General features: G+C 35.1%; 1 protein-coding gene across 1 annotated transcript in view; it reads left to right on the top strand.

Moving 5' to 3' along the window:
* The window catches only part of CNTN5 (contactin 5), a 433,319-nt gene that overhangs the window by 271,782 nt on the left and 139,315 nt on the right, over positions 1 to 22,222 (top strand). Inside the window, exons 9-10 of the mRNA XM_077766718.1 lie at positions 13,511 to 13,638; positions 16,025 to 16,200. Of these exons, the coding sequence (XP_077622844.1) occupies positions 13,511 to 13,638; positions 16,025 to 16,200 (304 nt within the window). The remainder of the gene's footprint in view (positions 1 to 13,510; positions 13,639 to 16,024; positions 16,201 to 22,222) is intronic.

Below are 22,222 nucleotides of genomic sequence, written 5' to 3'. Positions count from 1 at the left end.
CTCTGAATACAAAAGAAAAACCAACAATATGGAACTAGGAAAGGCAAGAGCAGTAACAAAAAAATGAATATTTCTGTAAAAAAAAAACAGTCAAAGGAACTCACAAATTAAAAGGATGTAAAATATGATATCATATACCTAGTGGGGAAGAGAGGAATAAAGAATGGGCGTAAATGGAAGAGACCATCAACTTAATTTAGACTGCTGTATGCAGAAGATGTTATATTCAAACCTAATGGTGACCACAAATTAAAAAACACTAAAATATATGCAAAGAATAAAAGAAAGAAATCCAAATATATCATGAAAGAAAACCAGTAAACCAATCCAGAGAAGAATAGAAGAAAGAATCAGAGAAAAACTACAAAAACAACCACAAAACAGGTAATAAAATGACACTAAATACATATCAATCAATAATTACTTTGAATGCAAATGGACTAAATTCTCCAATCAAACAATATGGATAAAAAAAACAAGGCCCATTTATATGCTGCCTACTGGAGACTCATTTTATTTTATTTTATTTTTTTTTAATAGTTTATTGTCAAATTAGTTTCCACATACCCCTCAGTGCTCATCCCCACAAGTGTCCTCCTCCATGCCCATCCCCCCTCCCCCCACATCCATCAGTCCTCAGTTTTTGTCAGCATTCAAGAGTCTCTCATGGTTTGCTTCTCTCCCTTTCCCCCACCATTTCCGCCCTTCTTCTCCCCCTTGTTCCTCCGTCAAGTTCCTCCTAATCCTCCTATACGTGCAAACATATGATATTTGTCCTTCTGTGCCTGACTTATTTCGCTCAGCATAACACCCTCAAGGTCCATCCATGTTGCTACACATGGCCAGATTTCATTGTTTCTCATTGCCATGTAGTATTCCATGGTATAGATAAACCACATCTTCTTGATCCATTCATCTGTTGATGGACACTTAGGCTGGAGACTCATTTTAAACCTAAAGACACACCTGCAGGCTAAAAGTGAAAGAATGAAGAAACATCTATTATGCAAATGTATATGCAAAGCAAACCAGAATAGCAATACTTCTATCAAATAAAGTAGACTTTAAAACAAAGACTAACAAGAGACAAAGAAAGACAGTATATACTAGTAATAAATGGGACAATTCAACAAGAAGATAAAATAATTGTAAATATTTATGTATTCAATATGGAAGCACTAAAATACATAAAACAGTTAATAACAAATTTATAGTAATACAATAATAGTAGGGGACTTTAACACCCCACTTATATTAATGGACAGATCATCCAACTAAAAAATCAACATGGAAACAATGACTCTGAAAGGCACATTGGACCAAGAGGATTTAAGATATACTTAAGACAGTCCATCCTAAGAGAGCAGAATACACATCTGATGCCAGAAAAAGACATCACAAATAGAGAGAACTACAAGCCAATACCTTTGATGACCATGGATGCAAAAGCTCTCAACAGAAGACTAGCAAAGAGAATCTAATAATACAACTTAAAAAATCATTCACCATGATCAAGTGGGATTGGATGTATTCCAGTATGCAAGGGTGATTCAATATTTGGAAATAAATCAACATGATACAATACATCAATAAAATAAAGAGTAAAAACTGTGTCATCATTTCAATAGACGCAAAAAAATCATTTGACAAAGTACAATGTCCATTTATAATAAAAGTCCTCAACAAAGTAGGTTTAGAAGGAATATACCTCAACATAAGAAAGCCACTTATGAAATATCCACAAAGAACATCATCCTTAATGCAGAAAAACAGCTTTCCACCTAAGGCCATAAGACAAGAATGTCCACTCTCACCACTTTCATTCAACATAGCACTGAAAGTCCTAGCCACAGCAATCAGATAAAAAAATGAAATAAAATGAACCCAAATTGGTAGGGAAGAAATAAAACTTATGTTATTTACAGATGACATGATATTATATATACAAAACCCTAAAGGATCCACCTAAAAACTAGAACTAATGAATGAAGTCAGTAAAGTTACAGGATACAAAATCGATGTGCAGAGATCTACTGCATTCTTTTATACTAATAATGAAAGAGCAGAAAGAGAAATCAAGAACACAATCCCATGTACAAACGCACCAAAAATAATGAGATACCTAGGAAAAAAACAAACCAAAGTGGTAAAAGACCTGTACTCTGGAAACCATAAAACACTGATTAAAGAAATTGAGGACAATACAAAGACATGGAAATACATTCCATACTCATGGACTGGAAGAACAAATATTGTTAAAATGCCTGTACTATGCAAAGTAATCTACACACCAAATGCAATCCCTATAAAAACATCAACAGCATTTTTCATTGAACAAGAACAAAATATCCTAAAATGTATATGGAACCACAAAAGACCCCAAATTGCCAAAGCAACCTTGAAAAAGGAAAGAAAAGCTGATGGTATCATAATTCCAGACTTCTAGTTATATTACAAAGTTGTAGTGATCAAAACAGTATGATATGGCACAAAAAATAAACACATAGATCAATGGAACAGAAGAGAAAATCCAAAAATAAACCCAGATTTACATGGCCAATTAATCTCCAACAAAGCAAGAAAAAATTATCCATTGGGAAAAAGAAAGTCTCTTCAACAAATAGTACTGGTAAAACTGAACAGCTACATGCAAAAGAATGAAACTGGACCACTTTCTTTCATGTTACAAAACATAAACTCAAAATGTATTAAAGACCTAAATGTGGAACATGAACTCATAAAAATCCTAGAAAAGAACACAAGCAGATAGGTCTCTAACTTGGCCTTAGCAACATTTTTCTAGATATGTCTCCTGAGGCAAGGGAAATAGTAGCAAAAATACACTTTCAGGACTACATCAAAATAAAAAGCTCCTGCATAGGGAAGGGAACAGTCACAAAACTAAAAAGTAACCTATGAAATGGGAGAATATATTTGCAAATGACATATCCAATAATGGTAGTACCCAAAAATCTATAAAGAACTGTTATATCTCAACACTCCAAAACAAATAATCCAATTAAAATTGGGCAGAAGGCTTGAATAGACATATCTCCAAAGAAGATATCCAGATGGCTAACAGACACATGAAAAGATAGTCAACATCACTCATTATCAGAGAAATGCAAATCAAAACTACAGTGAGATAACACCTAACACCTGTCAGAATGGCTACAATAAAAAACACAAGAAATAACAGATGTTGGCAAGGATGTGGAGACATAGGAACCCTGGTGCACTGTTGGTGGGAATACAAACTGGTGCAGGCACTCCGGAAAACAATATGAAGTTTCCTCAAAAATGTTTAGATAGAACTATACTACATCTAGTAATCACACTACTGGGTATTTACCCAAAGAATATAGAACTACAGATCCAAAGTGGTACATGTATCCTGATGTTTATAACAGCAGTATCAACAATAGGCAAATTATGGAAAGAGGTCATTGACTGATGAATGGATTAAGAAGATGTAGTGTACACACACGCACACACACACACAATTGAATATTACCCAGAGATCAAACCAAAGGAATGAAACCTTGCCATTTGAAACATTGTGGATGGAGCTAGAGTGCATTATGCTAAATGAAATAAGTCAGAAAAAGACAAATAACTTATGATTTCACTAACGTGGAGTTTAAGAAACAAAACAGATGAATATATGGGAAGGGAAAATAAATGAGAGAGGGAAGCAAATGATATGAGACTCCTAATGATAGAGAACAAACTGAGGGCTGATGAAGGGAGTTGGGTGGGTGATGGGCTAAATGGGTGATGGACATTAAGGAGGACACTTGTGTTGAGCACTGGGTGCTATATGTCAGTGATGAATCACTAAATTCTATTCCTGAAACCAAAACAAACAAACAAACAAAGAACTTTGTGACCTTAGGTTAGGTAAAGATTTCTTAGTACAACCACAAAAACACAAAGCATAATCAATATGTTATACTTCATCAATCTTAAGAAATTCTGCTATTGGAAAAATGTTAAGACATGCCATAAACTGATAGAAAATATTTGCAATTATCCTACCTGAAAAAGGAGTTATATCTAGAATATTTTTTAAAAAACTGTCAAACCTGAATAAAAAGAGTATTTCATAAAAAATTGCTAAAATATTTTATTGCTTCACCAAAAAGATATACAGATGGGTAACAAGCACTTGAAAGATGCTCAACTTCATTAGTCATTAAGGAAAAGCAACTTAAAACTGCAGAGAGATTCTACTACCTAGTTAATATAATAGCTAAAGTTAGAAAGACTGACCATCTCAAGTGTTACAAGAATTCTCAGATGCTGCTGCTAGGAATTTAAAGAGTGATATAACTGCTTGGAAATAGTACAATATCTCCTTTAAAAAGTTAAACATTAAGCCTACACATAAAACAAATGACCCAACAATTAGTCCTAAGTACCTATCCAAAACAAATATAAGCAAATATCCATAAAATACATATTACATGAATGTTGATAGCAGCTTTATTTGTAATAGATCCAAGCTGAAAATAGCCCAAACATCCACCAAAAGGTGAATGGATAAACAAGTAGTTGTATATGCACACAATGGAATACTATTCAGCAATAAAATGGATTGGATTATTTATCATTGCAACAGTACAGATGAGTCTTAACTTTATCTTAACTATGCTGAGCTAAATAAACTAAACAGAGAGGAGTATATAATCTTATGATTTCTTGTATATGAAATTATGTAAAAGTTCAAACTTACTATAGAGACAGAAAGTAGGTCAGTAATTGCCTGGTGATAGGAGTGTGATAAGAAGAGGTTACAGGAAGAGAACACAAAGTGGTAATAGAAGTAATAGTTTTATATCTGCATCCATTTGTGAGGACTTTTCAAAGTATGTACTTTAAACCTGTAGGCCTATTATATTCCTATCATACCTCAATATAGCTAGTTCTTTTTTTTAAATGGCAGCCTCCATTTGTCCTTAAAATAAAGACCAAGTGTTTCCCATACTATACTAGGTCCTGCATGATCTTGTCCCCATCTACCTCTCCAGTTTCACCTTGGGCCTCTCCTGCCACTTTTATATGCTTCCATCATAATTGACCATTTTGTTCTTTAAAGTTTTGTGGTCCTTCCCACCTCAAGCCCTTTGCAAATGCTCTCCCCTCTCCTTTTCCCACTCTTAACTCCTGGTTAACTTCCTCTCATCCTTCAGTTCTCATCTCAAATATCACTCCCTCAGAAAAGACTTACTGAACACCCTAAAACACTTGCTGTTTATAACTCTCTGTTTTTTCCTTTTTAAAATGTGTCACAAACTTTATATTTTTTAGTACACTTTCAATTAATGGCTATCAACACTACTAAAGTATAATAATTTACATGTACTATCTAGTTAATACTTTTGAATAACTAGTTAGATATAACGTTTTACATGTAAAGAGATTAACTGCTTAAAATCACATACATAATAGTCAGTGGCAGTGACTTAACCTCAACCCTCTCTGATTTTAAAGCATATAATCTTAATTAATAGTTAATGATTCTGTAATATTATATCTACTATGATATGATACCGTAATAAATCTAATCTGGAAGTCAGAGCATGATCTCTAAAGTGGCAACAGGTAAGTAGGTAGTACCTCCAGACCAGCAGTCTACCTGGAAGAACATAAACTAACTTGTGAGGTATCTGACAGATAAGCCAAAATTGGAAGTGGAAGGTCCGTAAAATGGCTCTGAAATTTGGAAATCAAGGTGGCATCAAGAAGTTAGCAATAAGAGTGCCTGGGTGGCTCAGTCAGTTGAGTGTCCAACTCCTGATTTCAGCTTAAGTGATGATCTCACAGTTCATGGATTCAAGCCCCATGATGTGGGCTGTCAATGTGGAGCCTGTACGGGCTTTTCTCTTTTTCTCTCTCTCTCAAAATAAGTAAATAAGCTTATATAAAAGAAAAGACATTAGCACTAAATCTGTGCAAGATAAAGGTTAGCATGATGCTATCCTAGATAGACTCTGGAATTGGGCAGATGAACAAGCCAGAGAACCAGTAATTTCATGCAAAGTGTCAATCAAGATATTTCCAGGTCTAGGCAGAAACTCATGGAAAAGTTGAGAGACAAGAATATAGTAAGCACGACTTGGCACACAATGCTAGAATGCTGGTTTGCATTTGTAAAATCTTTGCTTACCTCCAACAGACCTCTACTTCACTATGCCCTTATAGTGAAGGGCTCCAATTCGAGGACTTCTCAGCAGAATTAATCCCCAAATTTGAAGATTTCCAATGTAACATTTACATGGTAATAGGAGAGGAGAGAAGATAGATAACGAGGCCAGAAATCGCTAGAAAACATTAATTAAATATTCAGTTATCTAAGTAATTATGTGTGGAATAGCCAGCCATTATAATGTAAATCACATTCACTGTCTCATTTAGTTTTTCTTTTCTACATTATTTTTTTTTTTAATTTATGTCTCTATTTTATTGTGAGAGACAGAGACAGAGACCGAACAGGGTAGGGGGAGAGAGAGAGGGAGACACAGAATCTGAAGCAGACTCCAGGCTCTGAGCTGTCAGCACAGAGCTGGATGCAGGACTTGAACACACGGACTGTGAGATCATGACCTGAGCCGAAGTCGGACACTTACCCGACTAAGCCACCCACGCACCCCTTCTTTTCTACATTAAAAAATGTATATGAGCTCATCCTATAAAGATTTGTAACTTGAATCAATAGACAGGCTTTTGTTACATGACATTGCCACTTGACAGATAAAAAACATCATTGTATTCAAAATTCTTCATCCCCCAAGTGGCCTAAAGTACAGGGGTGTTAATAAACTATCTTAAAAGAGAGTATAATATATTGCCTTCTGTCAGTGAGGAAGGACTGATCTTAAATCAAGAGCTGAAATACTGCCAGTGTCTAAGATATATTTATTTCTTTAAAGGAAGTGGATTTTAAGCCAAACTTCTCACCTGCTCGATGAGAATTTATGCCAATCAGTAAGATCCAAATATTTTAAAGATATTAGTGACCCGCATAAATTGTAGTAATTTAACTAAATTTCATTAAAGTTTGTAATTCTCAAAAGATAATGCCTATGTGTTTAGAAAAAGTGTGTTTTAGGGGCGCCTGGGTGGCTTAGTCGGTTAAGTGTCTGACTTTCGCTTAGGTCATGATCTCTTGGTTCGTGGGTTCGAGCCCCGCGTCGGGCTCTGTGCTGACTGCCAGCTCAGAGCCTGGAGCCTATTTCAGAATCTGTCTCCCTCTCTCTCTGACCCTCCCCTGCTCACGCTGTCTCTCTCTCCTAGAAATAAAAATATATATATATATAAAAAAGAAAAAGTGTGTTTTAATTTCAAATACATCTTTTTATAATAGTTTATCTTTGGAATTTAAATGGAATACATATATTTCATTTTTATAGAAAATGAGCATTATGTAAATAATGAATAGAACTTTGCATTGACCATCTTGAATGGAAGATGGCAGAGAAATAGGGAGCTATGTGCATTTCGCTCGCACCCATCTCTCAAACAGAGAAGGCCTGAAGTCATAGGACACTGAGCCACAGGAGTTTGGGAAGAGAAAGAGACAGAGTACACTGGGAAGACAACCTCATAAGTGCGTGAGTGCGAACTGGGGAAGATAAAAGCGGGCCTGGACCAAGATACAGAGGGAGGTAAGGGAGCCCCACTTGTGGGCAGCTGCGGTGAGTTGAGGGGAAAAGAAAGAGCGACTGAAACAGCTCATAGAACTGTCGCTGGAGAAGAGAAAAACCTTGGCTCCGATGGAAAGTGTTCTTAGTTCTAGCTGGGGTGCTGAGTTTGAACTGGGTGCCTTGGGTTGGCGCCAGGAGAAACTGCTCCTCTGCTCTCCCGGCTCCATCCCCTGTGGCAGCAGGAAGGCAGCTGACCTGAGGCTACGCCACCCCTCCCCTTGCTCGACCCTGGCGGCTGGGAAGCGGAGACCTGTGGCACTGTATTTTGGGGAGACCTGCGGGACTGTATTTCGGGCAGTATCAATAAAGTGCGTGGACTGGGACTGGAAACGAGGGGGGACTTGGGACACAGAACATGGCCCAACTTTGCTGCACCTCCGCAACAAGGAGATTGGACCCAAAAGAGGGATTTGCAATGCCTGGTTCAAGAAGGGACTGGGGCACCACATTTTTCTCCCCACAACCACGGAGGTGGGGTCTCAGGGAGGGGCTGGCAGATCGCAGTGGAGATTAAGACCTGCCCATCCCCACTAGAGATTGCTTTTTTGTTTTACGTGAGCCCAGGGCAAGACCAACATGGATGCACTGCCTTGATTAATTCTAGATCAATTCTTTCTATTCAGTATATTTTCCCTTGTCTCATTCGTATCCCTCCCCTCCAGACTGGGCACTCTGGTTATTGGTTTGTTTAAACAGTCACATTTAATCCATTCTCTAGATGTATATTCTACACTTCCACTGCTACCCTTCTATCTCTCTCTGGAGTAATCAGACTATATAGTTTCTCTGAGTAACATTATCTTTGTTACTTTCTCCTCGCCTCTTACCATATTCCCCTGTTTCTCTCTCTGAATTAAGCCTCTTATTCTCTCTGCCTGGTCATCGTCCAGTTTCACTTCCTCCCTTCCCTTTCATTTCTTTCTTTGTATATGCTCTTCCATCAGCACTGTATATACCCTGCTCTTTATTTGTAGTTGGGAATTCTGGTTTTTTGCTTTTAGACTATCTTTGTCTTTTGGATTTTTTTTTTCTTTTCTTTTCTTCTTTTTTACATTTTTATTTTTATTTTTATGATTTGTTTTTCCTCCTTCCTCCTTTTTTTCCTTCCATCTTCTTTTTCTTTTTCCCTTTCAGTTTGAGTGTCTGTTGGATTTGTCAGTGTGTTTGTGTGCCTTTGTTCCCTGTGTGTTTGTCTGTCTGTTTTCTTTTCCAGGGCTACCTCAAGAAACAAGCCAAAGTACACATGGTGAAGATTCCCGAATACCACTATGAGTAGGGAAATAAAATAACCAAAGTCTCAACAAGAGATACTAAAAGACACAATTCAAAGAACACTTTCTGAATGAACAGGCCTTGGACAAAGAGGCTTCTTTAATACAGTAGTACTCACAAGTGCAGAGTGCATAACAAGCTTTGAAAACTAACAAGAGACAGAAAGCTAGCCAAAATGATGAAACGGAAGAACTCTCCTCTAAAGAAATTCCAGGAAGAAATGACAGCTAAAGAACTTCTCAAAACAGATATAAGCAACATAACTGAACAAGAATTTTGAACAATAGTCACAAAATTAATCGCTGGGCTTGAAAAAGGCATGGAAGACATAAGAGAAGCTATTGCTACAAAGACTATTACCTTAAAAATAGTTGTGATGAATTAAAAAATGCTATAAAGGAGATGCATAATAAAATGGAGCTGTCCAATGCACGGACTGAAGAGGCAGAGAGGAGAATAGGTGAATTACAAGACTACAATTACAGAAAAAGAAGAAGCCAGGAAAAAGAGAGATAAACTGATCCAGGGACATGAAAGGAGACTTCCAGAGCTGAGTAATACAATCAAACAGAACAATATCCTTATCATAGGAATTCCAGAAAAGGAAGAAAGAGGGAAAGGTGCTGAAGGAGTCCTTGAACAAATTATATCAGAGAACTTTCCCAATCTGGGGAAGAAAGCAGACATTGAAATCCAAGAGGCACAGAGAACTCTCCTCAGACAAAACGGGAATCAATATTCTGCATGACATATCNAATCCTCTATCCAGAAAGCTTGTCATTCAGAATAGAAGGAGAGATAAAAGTCTTTCCAGATAAACAAAAATGGAAAGAATTCATCACCACTAAACCCTACAAGACATCCGAAGACTCTATGAGGGAAATGTTGGAAGGAACACAAGGTACCAGAAACACCACCACAAGCATGAATCCTACAGAGAACACAGTGACTCTAAACCCATATTTTTCAAGAAAACACTGAATGTAAATGGACTAAATGCTCCAATCAAAAGACATAGGGTAGCAGAGTGGATAAAAAAAACAAGATCCCTCTATTTGCTGTCTACAAGAGACTCATTTTACACCTGAGAACACCTTCAGATTGAAAGTAAGGGGATGGAGAAATATGTATCATGCTACTGGAAGTCAAAAAAAAAGCTGGAGTAGCTATACTTATAACAGACAAACTGGACTTTAAAAGAAAGGCAGTAACAAGGGATGAAGAAGGGCATTATATAATAATTACAGCATCTATCCATCAGAAAAAGCTAACAATTGTAAATGTCTACACACCGAATACGAAAGCACCCAAATTCATTGAACAATTAATCACAAACAGAAACAAGCTTATAGATAAGAATGTGCTAATAGCAGAGGACTTTAATACTCTACTTACAGCACTGGATAGATCAACTAGACAGAAAATCACTAAAGAAACAATGGACTTGAATGACACATTGGACCAGATGGATTAGACAGATACATTTAGAACTCTACATCCTGAGGCCATGGAATTCACTTTCTTCTCAAGTGAACATGGCACATTCTCCAAGATAGATCACATACTGGGTCATAAAGCAGCCCTCAATAAATATAAAAGAATTGAGATCATACCATGCACACTTTCAGATCACAGTGCTATGAACCTTGAAATCAATCACAGGCAGAAGTCTGGAAAACCTCCAAAAACATGGAGGTTAAAGAACGCCCTACTAAAGAATGAATGGGCCAATCAGGCAATTAGAGAAGAAATTTAAAAATATATGGAAACAAATGATAATAAAAATACAACAATCCAAACTCTATGGTATGCGGCAAAGACAGTCCTAAGAGCAAAGTACATTGCACTCCAGGCCTATTTCAAGAAATCAGAAAAAGTGCAAGTACAAAATCTCACAACACACCTAAAGGAACCAGAAGGAGAGCAACAAGAGCACCCCAACCCTAGTAGAAGAAGATAAATAATAAAAATCAGTGCAGAAATAAAGAATATAGAATCCAAAAAAACAGGTGAAGATATCAATGAAACCGTGAGTTGGGTTTTTGAAAAAATAAACAAAATTGACAAACCTCTAGCCAGGCTTCTCAAAAAGAAACAGAAGAGCACCCAAAGAGACAAAGTCATGAATAAAAATGGACTTATTACAACCAATCCCTCAGAAATACAAGAACTTATCAAGGAATACTATGAAAAATTATGTGTCAACAAACTGAACAACTTAGAAGAAATGGAACAAATTCCTAAACACACACACACTACCAAAATTCACACAGGAAGAGAGAGAAAATCTGAACAGACCCATAAATAGTGAAGAAATTGAATCAGTTATCAAAAGTCTCCCAACAAATAAGAGCCCTGGGCCACATGGCATCCCTCGGGAATTCTACCAGACATTTAAATCAGAGTCAATACCCATTCTTTACAAGCTATTCCAAAAAATAAAAATGGAAGGAAAACTTCTGGACTCATTCTATGAAGCCTGCATCACCTTGATTCCCAAGCCAGACAGAGACCGAGCAAATAAAGAGAATTANAAATCAATCAATGTGATACATCACATTAACAAAAGAAAAGATAAAAACCATATGACCCTGTTGGTAGATGCAGAGAAAGCATTTGACAAAATACAGTATCCCTTCTTAATAAAGACCCCTGAGAAAGTCAGGATAGAAGGAACTTACTATAAAGCCGTCTATGAGAAGCCCTCAGCTAACATCATCCTCAACGGGGGAAAACTGAGAGCTTTCCCCCTGAAATCAGGAACACGACAGGGATGTCCACTCTCACCACTGTTGTCTAAGATAGTGCTGGAAGTCCTAGCATCAGCAATCAGACAACAAAAGGAAATAAAAGGCATCAGAATTGGCAAAGAAGAAGTCAAACTTTCACTTTTCACAGACGACATGACACTCTACATGGAAAACCCGACAGACTCCACCAGAAGCCTACTGGAACTGATCCATGAATTCAGCAAAGTTGCAGGGTACAAAATCAACATACAGAAATCGTTTGCATTTTTATACACCAACAATGAAGCAACAGAAAGAGAAATCAAGACACTGATTCCATTCACAACTGCACAAAAAACTATAAAATAGCTAGGAATAAAACTAACCAAAGATATAGGAGATATGTATGACCATCCTGAATGAATTTATTTAACTTTTAAGGGCACTGTGTTTTCCTAGCATCTCAAGTTAGTTATCTCTCCTAGACATACATTACAAAATCAAATTCTCCATTCCAAGTTTGGCTTGCTTCTAAGTTTGTCTTCCTTATACGTTGTAAGGCAGGTCTGATGTGTATTGAAAAGAATATGATGTTTTTAACTGGTATCTTTACTGACGACAGTATGTAGTTATAAATTCACAAGCAATAGTCAGCAACCTAGAATCTAATCCAATTGTTACAAAGTTCAGTGTATTTAATAACTCAGTTCTGGGTGATTGGCAAGATTGAATGCATACCTTAAAATGATATGAAAGGTATAGCTAAACATATTCTTGATTCTTAAAAGTTTAATATTATCATATTAACATGAAATAAACTATTCTTTTCAGAACCAAATGATCCCATTTTAGGATTTAAATTCAGTAGGGCCACTGGTTCTTATCAAAAGCCTGTTACTTCCTCTTTCCTAAAAGTCATTCCAAACTCTAGTGGCATAACAAATAAAATGATTCCAACAGCTTCTATTTTACTTCAGGCTGCTTGATTCATTGGTGATATAATGGGTTATATTTCAGGAGCATAGAAGCGAGAAAAGGACAAAAGTACTAATTAATTTTGAAATCCATATATTTCTGAAAGGATGAATACACAGGATAATACGGTAATCCCAAATGTCAACCTCATTTTCACTGAACTTCTAAAAATTTTTTAATAAGGCTTTAATTTTTCACCTTCATGTAAGTCTCAAGGTCCACTTTTAACAAAGGTCTCAAAAAAGCCCAAATGCAACCTCAGATATCATGTTTTTATATTTAAAAAGTGCAGTGTGGGCAGCCCAGGTATCAGGTATCAGGTCTCATTTTCATACCCTTGCCGCACTGATGGCAGTGTAGAGAAACCACCATAAATCATTTCTTGGCTGTATACAATTAATTTTATGTTCTGTACTTGTCCTCCCCTATGTTTTTATGCTGTTTCTTTTTATATTTGATTTTTGAGGTCACTCTGGGTTTGAAGTGAAATACTCGAGCTTCATATTAAAATATCGCTGGGTGATATTATGTTTTAATAACCAAATTCAGGGTCACCTTTTCCCATAAGTTTTAAAGTTAACTGTCAAACAGTGTCAAAAGAAAAGTAATCTGTAATTCCCTAGCCCTTTTAAATACAAGAAGATATTAAGTGGGTTTATTGCATAATTTCATGAAGGGTAAAACATTTCTACTACCACCTAATTTCACAGTGATACCTTTATCTTATTTATCATTACCGTGGAGGTGATTTCAGACGTCATCAGAGTTTTTTACTACTTAGCTGATATGCAGTAAAAGAGGAAAAAACCCTTTTTTAATAATTTTCAGAATAGCTATTCTTCCAGACGGAAGTCTTCGGATCCTAAATGCTTCTAAATCAGATGAGGGAAAGTACGTTTGCCAAGGGGAAAATGTCTTTGGTTCTGCTGAAATCATAGCTTCAGTATCTGTAAAAGGTAAGAAACTGTGGCTAACCGTGTTACAAACATAGTTTCATGGCTTTGTCAGAAAGCAAATAAATACAATATGCATGTAAAATGTGTTTATACATATGTGCGTGCATGATCCTATTGATAAGATACATTGCAAACATAGAACTAACAGCCAAATTGTCCCTTCCATTATTTAGGAGACCTTAAAGGAAGAAATACTTTGTTGGTAGAACAAACATTTGAACAAAATATGTGAGAGGATAAAGAAAGCTTTCTGAAGTTTTACTTGCTGTCTCAAAATTTGAAAGTATTCCAACAGTATAAAAATATTTTTCCTCCATCAAAATTAATTTTAGCATCAATCAGTAATAGTCTTTTGTTACCACTAAATCTGGGGAGCTAGGGAACAAGGGATAGCTGAAAGAGGAAAGGAATGTGTGGCGTTTGAGTGTGCATCAGATAGACACTCACCTGAACTGCTCTTTGGTGCTTGCATCAATGGAATTTTTTATATACTGTCATTTTATAGTGTTATAAATATTGCCACTTAAATGTTTCTGTCAGTTTTCTAGTTCTAAAGTGAACTAGATTTGACTTAGAACATTTTTTGAGACTACATATCATTGTTTAGTACAAAGAATATCTCATATGTTAGGCAGAAAGATCTCATCAATTGGCAAAGAAATATTTTTCACAACTGCACTATATCTTCAATCAATTTTTTCCATGTAGGCATGTATTATATAGTGAATCATACTTTGGCTATACAAATGTAGAAATGTTTTCTTTTTCCTTAGAAATAAAAATGTCATTAAAATAGCCAGCACTCTGATAGTTTAGAAAAGAGGCAAACATTAACAGAAGGAGGGAATGTAGTTTAAATGATGCTTTCATTTACAGCATACATTATGGGAATCCAATTCAGTCTGCTAATCTGTGTCTTATTGTGCTAAACAATGTTTGTCATAATGAAGCAATGCTGGCTTCACAGACATTTTTAAAATAATAACAAAAAAGTTTTCTGTAAATCACAAGCTAAATGGAATATTTAGTTACTCAGAACATTCCAATTCTCACAAAGTTTAAACTATACTATGCTGTGATCACTTGTCTTCTCTGATAAAGTCCGAATTTAGAAGGCCACATGGAATATCTGACTTCTAGAATGTTAATATTTACATTCTTTTTCTTTCTGACTGCTTAGAAGTTTGTTGAATATTAAAGGGTTTTATCAGTGGTTAAGAACAGCGCTTCATCAAACTATGCTATTGCCAACAATAGAGCTAGAATAGGAAAATTAGCCTAATTTGTAATCATTTGTGTCAGTATTCTTAAGGTATCTACAATCAGGAATCTAACTAGGGAAAAGGACTAAATCAAAATCCTATCTCCATCAACTTCCTACTTCATTTTAAAAAATCATATTTCAATTATTTGATCACTAGCTTAACTAACCCTTAGATGAATAGCAGTATTAGCCTTTACTGGTTCAAAGTTATTCTAAACACAGTAACAATCATCTATTTTTAAAAATTGAATTGAATAATTGAGTAATTAAACATACACATATTTTCTCAAAAAATTTTCCATTCAATAATTTACCTTTCTTTCTGGAACTAAATTAAACCACCCACAATTTATCAAGATTATTTTATAATCAGCTAGAGAGGTGCTTTTTCTATACATAAAAGGGTTTTATAGAGTATAAAGCAAATGTAAGTTGGTATAGTTGTAGTTTTATCTCTGTTAAAATGTATTTTGATGGGAGGTACCTCCTATAACTTTTAAAGAAGTGAACTCACCTGAATTCTTCCTCCTTAAATATGAAACATATTTTATTGTAAAAAAAAAATCCTTTGATTTATACTTGAGGATCCTTAAAGGTAGACAGGGAGTTTATGGCTTTTTTCCCCCTAATTTTCCTTCTTCTGGAAGGCCAAATGCTGCTCATAGTTATGCATTTTCTTGTCTTTTTCATCCAAGTTTACATCTTAATGGGAATATAACTTTGTTTTTCTTTTACAGTTTATTGTTAAGTTGGTTTCCATATAATACCCAGTGCTCATCCCAACAAGTGCCCTCCTCCATGCCCATCACCCCCCGCCCCCTCTCTCCTACCCACATCAGTCCCCAGTTCATTCTCAGTAGTCGAGTGTCTCATGGTTTGCCTTCCTCCCTCTCACCAAGGGAACAGTAACTTTTAAACCATCAATCTCCTACAAAAGCATAGTAAAATGCCCTACCATACAAAAAAGGTAATATTTCAATTAATAACAGTTTATTTAAAGATACGTATCTAGAGCAACTACGTTGCATAGATCCCTTGCTTATCTTTTTCTCTATTATTTAAATTAGAAAATGCAGGGAAATACTGTTGATTATTTTAATTGATGTATTTTTATTTCTGTAGAACCTACAAGAATAGAACTTACTCCTAAAAGAACAGAGTTAACAGTGGGAGAAAGCATTGTCCTTAATTGCAAAGCAATTCACGATGCTAGTTTGGATGTCACTTTCTACTGGACACTAAAAGGACAGCCTATTGATTTCGAGAAAGAAGGTGGACATTTTGAGAGCATCAGGGCCGTAAGTTAATACACTTTTATTTGTTGAGTATGAATAATTTTTAAAATCTACACTCAGATGTAAAATTTTATTATTTATGGAATGCTAAGAAATAATAGAGAAAAATCAATTTGATTCAAACAATTACTTTCTTTCATTATTTTATGTTATGTCAAATTGAAAGTAATTTTGTAAAGCTGAGTAATTGGAAAAACTTCATTATGCAAATTTGATTTATTTCTCATTTTTATTTACTTGATTAATTTTGTCAACATTTACACATTACTCCCTAGAAGTTATATTGCTACATACTAGTGTAATTTAAAGAATTTTTAAGAGTAAATATGATACAATAAATAAATGGAATAAGTCTGCCTATCATACTCCTCAAGGAATAGTAATTTTGGAAATTCTTTAATTCTTCACAGGATTTAAACATGAGTTTAAGCAGACATTAAACATCAACCAATAGTCAGATATACACATCAGCCTTAGACAAGACGTATTCGTTTCTTATCTACCAAGTCCTTCTCTTGTAATAACTCCTTTTATATTACACATTTTTGTGGTAATCAACTAACTGAAGTGGGAATCTCATTGAGCCAAATGCTATAGAACATCAATGTTCCCGATAGAGGAGTGAAAAAAGATCTCCTTCCCCCATACTCTTGTTTAAGATAAATGAATGACATCATGGCAAAGGGAGAGAAGGATGATGGAAGTAGGGTTAACAGAGAGAGATTCTGGCTAAAATATCCCTTTGATTTTGGCTGAAGAGATGGATCCAAACGCAATTTATGCCTGAAAATCCAATTTAAAATGCTTCCCCCCAACCTGTTGATATCCATTTATTCTTCTCTAAACAGTTTGGGAATCACTAGAAAACCACAGCTGTAGTAAGACGAAATATATATAAAGCTCAGTTTATATTGAATTTTATTTTGTAAGTAATATGAGACAGTGGAAAAAAAGTCCTAGATCCGAAGTCAGGAATTTTCTGGATCAAGTCTCAGCTCAATTCCTAATCAGCTTTGTGACAAAAAACCAGTCACTTGGCTTTCCTGGGCAATAATCTCATAGACAAGTACAGTGAGTGGGTTAAACCGAAATTTCGAATGTCCCTTCTCACTTTAGAATTTGATATTAGTAGAAGTATAAAGATGAACTGTCTTTGTTAGATTTGCCAATGTAACCAAAATTTAACATTTCCTTTTAAGTGTTTCTTTTCATTCTGATTTACTTTGAAATTAATGGGAGAGATGATATATATATGTATATATATATGAAATAATTAATAACTACATCATTCACATCTAATCAAATAAATTAATTTTAATTATTAGTGGTTATGTTATATGCAAAACAATTAGATCATGTTAAATCAAACTCATTTTCCCTAAGTTGTGACTTCCTTTTTCCTTTACCTGGGGTTAACAATTCCTTCAAGATTGTGAACAAATAAAACAGAACCTGAAAAATGTAATACAAAAATATCACATTTCAAAACAAAAAATATACCAACAAAAATATATCTTCTCAAGAGTATCTGTAAACATTCACTCTGGGTGATCAGATACATAAAGAAAAAATAGTCTAAAATGAATATTGGGTTTTCTTCATGTAAACAAGACCCTTTTTAGTTTAAAATACCAATAGAGAAATTAACGGTACTGGTAAAATTATTCTTATATAATAAGAACACTTATTTTTGTCTCTTAGACAACTACCTTAGTTTGATATCATTCATTCGTAGGAATAAATACCTTTAATCTTTTTTTATAAGGTTGGCAGTTGACAATACATGCTGTATTCCTCTTTCTATATATACTATTCTTGCCTTTAAGACATACAAAATTAACTCCTTACTCCATGCAAATCCATTTGATAAAACCCATGTTAAATTTAGGCTCTGGATTATAGACAGTAATACGAAGCTATAGAATAAAAGAAAAAACTAAAGCAAATTATCATACAGAGAAGTGAGAAAAATATTTAGTTTTAAGGTACTTTAGCATTACTCATCCTTTTTAGTATATTTAGAATAATTAATAGAAATATACATGTACTTAAATATATTTGGAAGCTCTAAAACTACAAGGTGTTAAATAAATTATTTATCCCCTTCCTCTCAATTACCTCAAACACTGATTGGGTCATGGATGACTTCAAGGATATACTGGAGAAAATTCCATTTTATGACATTGAAAAGGTAGAGAAAAAAAAATCATTCTATCTCCCAACTAATATATTTTAGGAGAAGAAATGAAAGTATTATAAAGAAGGGAAATTTGGGAAGGCCTCTGGACTTGTAGGCTACCTTCTGTTTGAGAGACCAACTGAAGACTGTGACAATAAGAGGGATAGGATAGGGTTCAGAAGAGAAGATGATTTATCACCTGCTCTGAGTTTCAAAGGAGAGCCATTGAAGGACCATGGGGACCTAGGCTGGCACAGCAGAGTAAGCCAAACAGATTTAGGGACTGCCTAACCAGGAACAGAGTGTGCCTTTGACTGAATTAACTACTCTAGACCTAACCCACCAGAGGGTGATTGAATAGGGGTAAATCAGAAAAGAAAGAGGAGTATACTTTTTAAGCACATTAACATTGCATAGTGTCAAGTGAATCAATCAAATCTCTGGGGGAAAAATACCAATGGTGTTGACATCTAGCATCTCATAGATGGCAAAATATAGCTTAATGGAGTTCTTTGCTTTCAGCTAATTGTACTGGTGTCTTTTATACACAGCCTTTTAAAAAATTCAGATAAAGCTCTAAACAAATTTTTAAGTGTAGCCATCGTAACATCTAGATACAATGTTATATACACTGCTTTGTTTAAAAAAAAAATAGCTTTCAGACTGCATTACAGGAGAGAGAATAAACATAAAATCACATTTGGTAAAGGAAATAATAGCTCTTGCTTTGAAATTTAAATTAAAACATTTATAAAGAAAATGTTTCTATTTCCTTTGCCCCTTTTACTTATGCCAGGTTTTACAAATCCCGGATTTTGACTGAATTGAAATGAATCCAAATTACCAATGCCACTGTTAACAGGGTTGAAGCAATTCATCAGTACATATACATTTGATCCAATTCACCCAAATCACTTTTTTGGCAATGATATGAATTAACTAAATATGGCCAGTTAGTGAGGTTATTCTTAAGATTTTAATTTCAGGTCACCTTTCCAAGCTAAGTGTTGTGGTGGATGAAAGTAAAAGACACAGCCCTCTGCCCCTAAGAAAGCACAATTTCAGGGAAAGACTGTGAGATGAGCTAGTGATCTATCTGCTGTAGCAGTGCTATTGCCAGAGAACTTTGTGCATATGGGTGGCAAGAGAAGATGGAATCTCAACCTGACCTGGATAGGTAGGATTTTGCCAGATGGCTAGGAGAAGAAACTATATCTCAGATAAAGCAAACAGATAAAGCAAAGACAGAAGGGACAGAAGAATTTAGAGCATGTTTCAGGAACAGTGAGGAACCGCTAGCCCTAACAACACAGTGAGAGCACATAGTACACAATAAGTCAATATTTTTAAAATAAATTTAAAGAAAAGCAGCAGAGACCTTCTTGTAAAAAGCACTGATTTTCAAGCCATGGAATTGGGGTTGTATTTGGAATGTAGCAGGGAGTCATGTGATTGAGATTTATTTTTGTAGGAAGACAATTCACACAGCTGTGGGGAGCAGAAATTGAATAGCTTGTGGATTTTTTTTTTCAATTTCAAAATTTACTATATAGTTACAGAAATCAAGACAGTGTGATTCTGACAAAAAGGCATATATTTAAATGGAATAGAACTGAGAGCATAGGAACCAACTCTTACATTTATGGTAAACTGATTTTCTTTTTTTAAAAAAATAGTTTATTGTCAAGTTGGTTTCCATATAACACCCAAGCTTGTGGATTTTATATTCACTCTCGACTGAGTAAGCAATGAGGAGTTGACCATTACAAGCTTTGGCCTTAAATAACCATCCTCTTGTCAAATAAGTTATTTACAATTGTGTTTTAACATAATTGTTTATGTTAGAGTTCTGCAACAACCACCTAATATTCTCAGGATGTCATGACAGTACCTAAGCATGGCCAGGTAGCCCCAAAATACAATCTTAATAGAGAACTGTGGTGATCTGTTGTTTTTTCAGACTTGAAATTCCTAATTGTTCATTAGAGATGTAAGCTAGTTTTAATCTTTATATTGTTAAAAAACAGTTACATTGAATATACTGGAAGCCCGAAATTTGCTCTGTTTTTTGGAAGAGAAAAAACTCAAACATTTGTAATCACAATAGTCCACTAAATGGTTCTTTCCATTGTGAATTCTCCAGACATGCTATATTGTAACTAAGTTGGCAATAACCAAATGAAAGTGCACTGTTTGAATGGTCCTTCATATATACCTAAATCTCTGGTTGTAACAATATACCCAGGAAGGCATAGTAGAGATATTTGACCCCATTTTTTAATGAGAAAACTGATGCATAAGTCTTTTCCAGGCCACATGAATACTAAATTGGAGTTATAAGATTAAATACAGTGTGATTTTTAAACTGCATTATTTATTCATTCTTTATAAAGCTTACATTTTCCATACTCATTGACCATATGTGTTCATCCCTTGTCTATAAACTGTGGGAAATAAAAAATAAAAAGATTATTTGGTTATAGTCTTTAAGAAATATAAATATAACATAAAATATTAAGTAATTCAAGAAAATGATGGCTGTAAAAAGATAATTNTGAATTTTTATCACTATTATATACATATGCATTATATATATATTATATATATATAAAACACACACAATCGCTTGCCAATTCCTCATAATAATTATATGAAGTAATATTATTTGGGGAGAAGGTGCTACCTGGCCTAGACCTCATTAGGATAGGAAAAAAAGAAAGAGAAAGGCAACCTAAAATGGGAAAATATACTGTATTTCAGGGCAGTGAGGGATCTTGAAAATTACAGGGTTTGTCCTAGACTGATACTCCATCAGTATATTAGTGTCTGCTGGAACCTTTAGTGATGAGGAACTCACTCCTATGAAGTAGTCCATTCCATTATGAATCAGATCTGAATGTCAGAGTGTTAGAAAGTAGGAGAAATTGTGATAATCTTTATACCAAGCATAAGAAACATAAAGGAACATACCTGATTCATATCCATGATTTTTGTAGATCATTCAGTAGATAAAAAGGGGCTAGAATAGAAATTCCTTAATATCATAAGGATTTTACATTAGCTGAAAAGTTCTAGCACATGTCAGTCTTCCTATTATGGTTCTGTTTCTGGCTTATCTTCTTAGGAATTAACATCTATTTCCTAAGCATTGTAAAAGTCTCAGAATGGAAGACACTAAGTGCTTAACTGGCACCATTCTCTTTCCCAATGGAGCAATGCTAATATTGTAAAAATGAATGAAATCATTGGACACATTGCCAGGGTTTACTAAGGCATAAAGTTCTGAGGACCTCTCAAGCCTCTGCTACATCCTCTTCTTCATATTAGCAGGTATAAGCCTTGGAGGCACTTCATAAGTAATCAAAAAGTGTATGACAGGGCAGAGGATCAGTAGCTCTGTAAAAGTCACACATTCTCTTTGGCCCATTTTACTCACTAGTAATATTTGTAATTTCAAGTAATAAGGCCTCCTGAATTCTGAGCCCTACCTTCTCCCTACCTGACAAGGGCTTGTCTTTCCTCATCACTTGATTACTTGTCTCCTAGATCTATGTCTTGCTGTGAATCCCAGCATCCTGGTAACCAACTTTCTGTTCTCTGCTGTAAACTTTTGACTTGCACATATTTGCTTTACAACCTCTTTCCAAGTCTTTCATCTAACTTAAGAAGTCAATTTGTAATTTTAATAGGACAGAATAAAGTCTCTTAAGAAGGAGAGAAATTCCATAAAAGGCCTTAGAATATTCAGGCCATTCTTGGAAAAGATACCACATCCATTCTCCCTGCTTGTCTGTGTTAAAGAAAAATTCCTCCACCCACTATCTTCAAAGTAGTAGTATCTTGTAT

The sequence above is a fragment of the Crocuta crocuta genome, unplaced genomic scaffold (genome assembly GCF_008692635.1).
Source record: "Crocuta crocuta isolate KB4526 unplaced genomic scaffold, BGI_CrCroc_1.0 scaffold105, whole genome shotgun sequence".
NCBI classification, from domain to species: Eukaryota; Metazoa; Chordata; class Mammalia; order Carnivora; family Hyaenidae; genus Crocuta; species Crocuta crocuta.
This window is presented reverse-complemented; position numbering and strand designations above follow the sequence as displayed.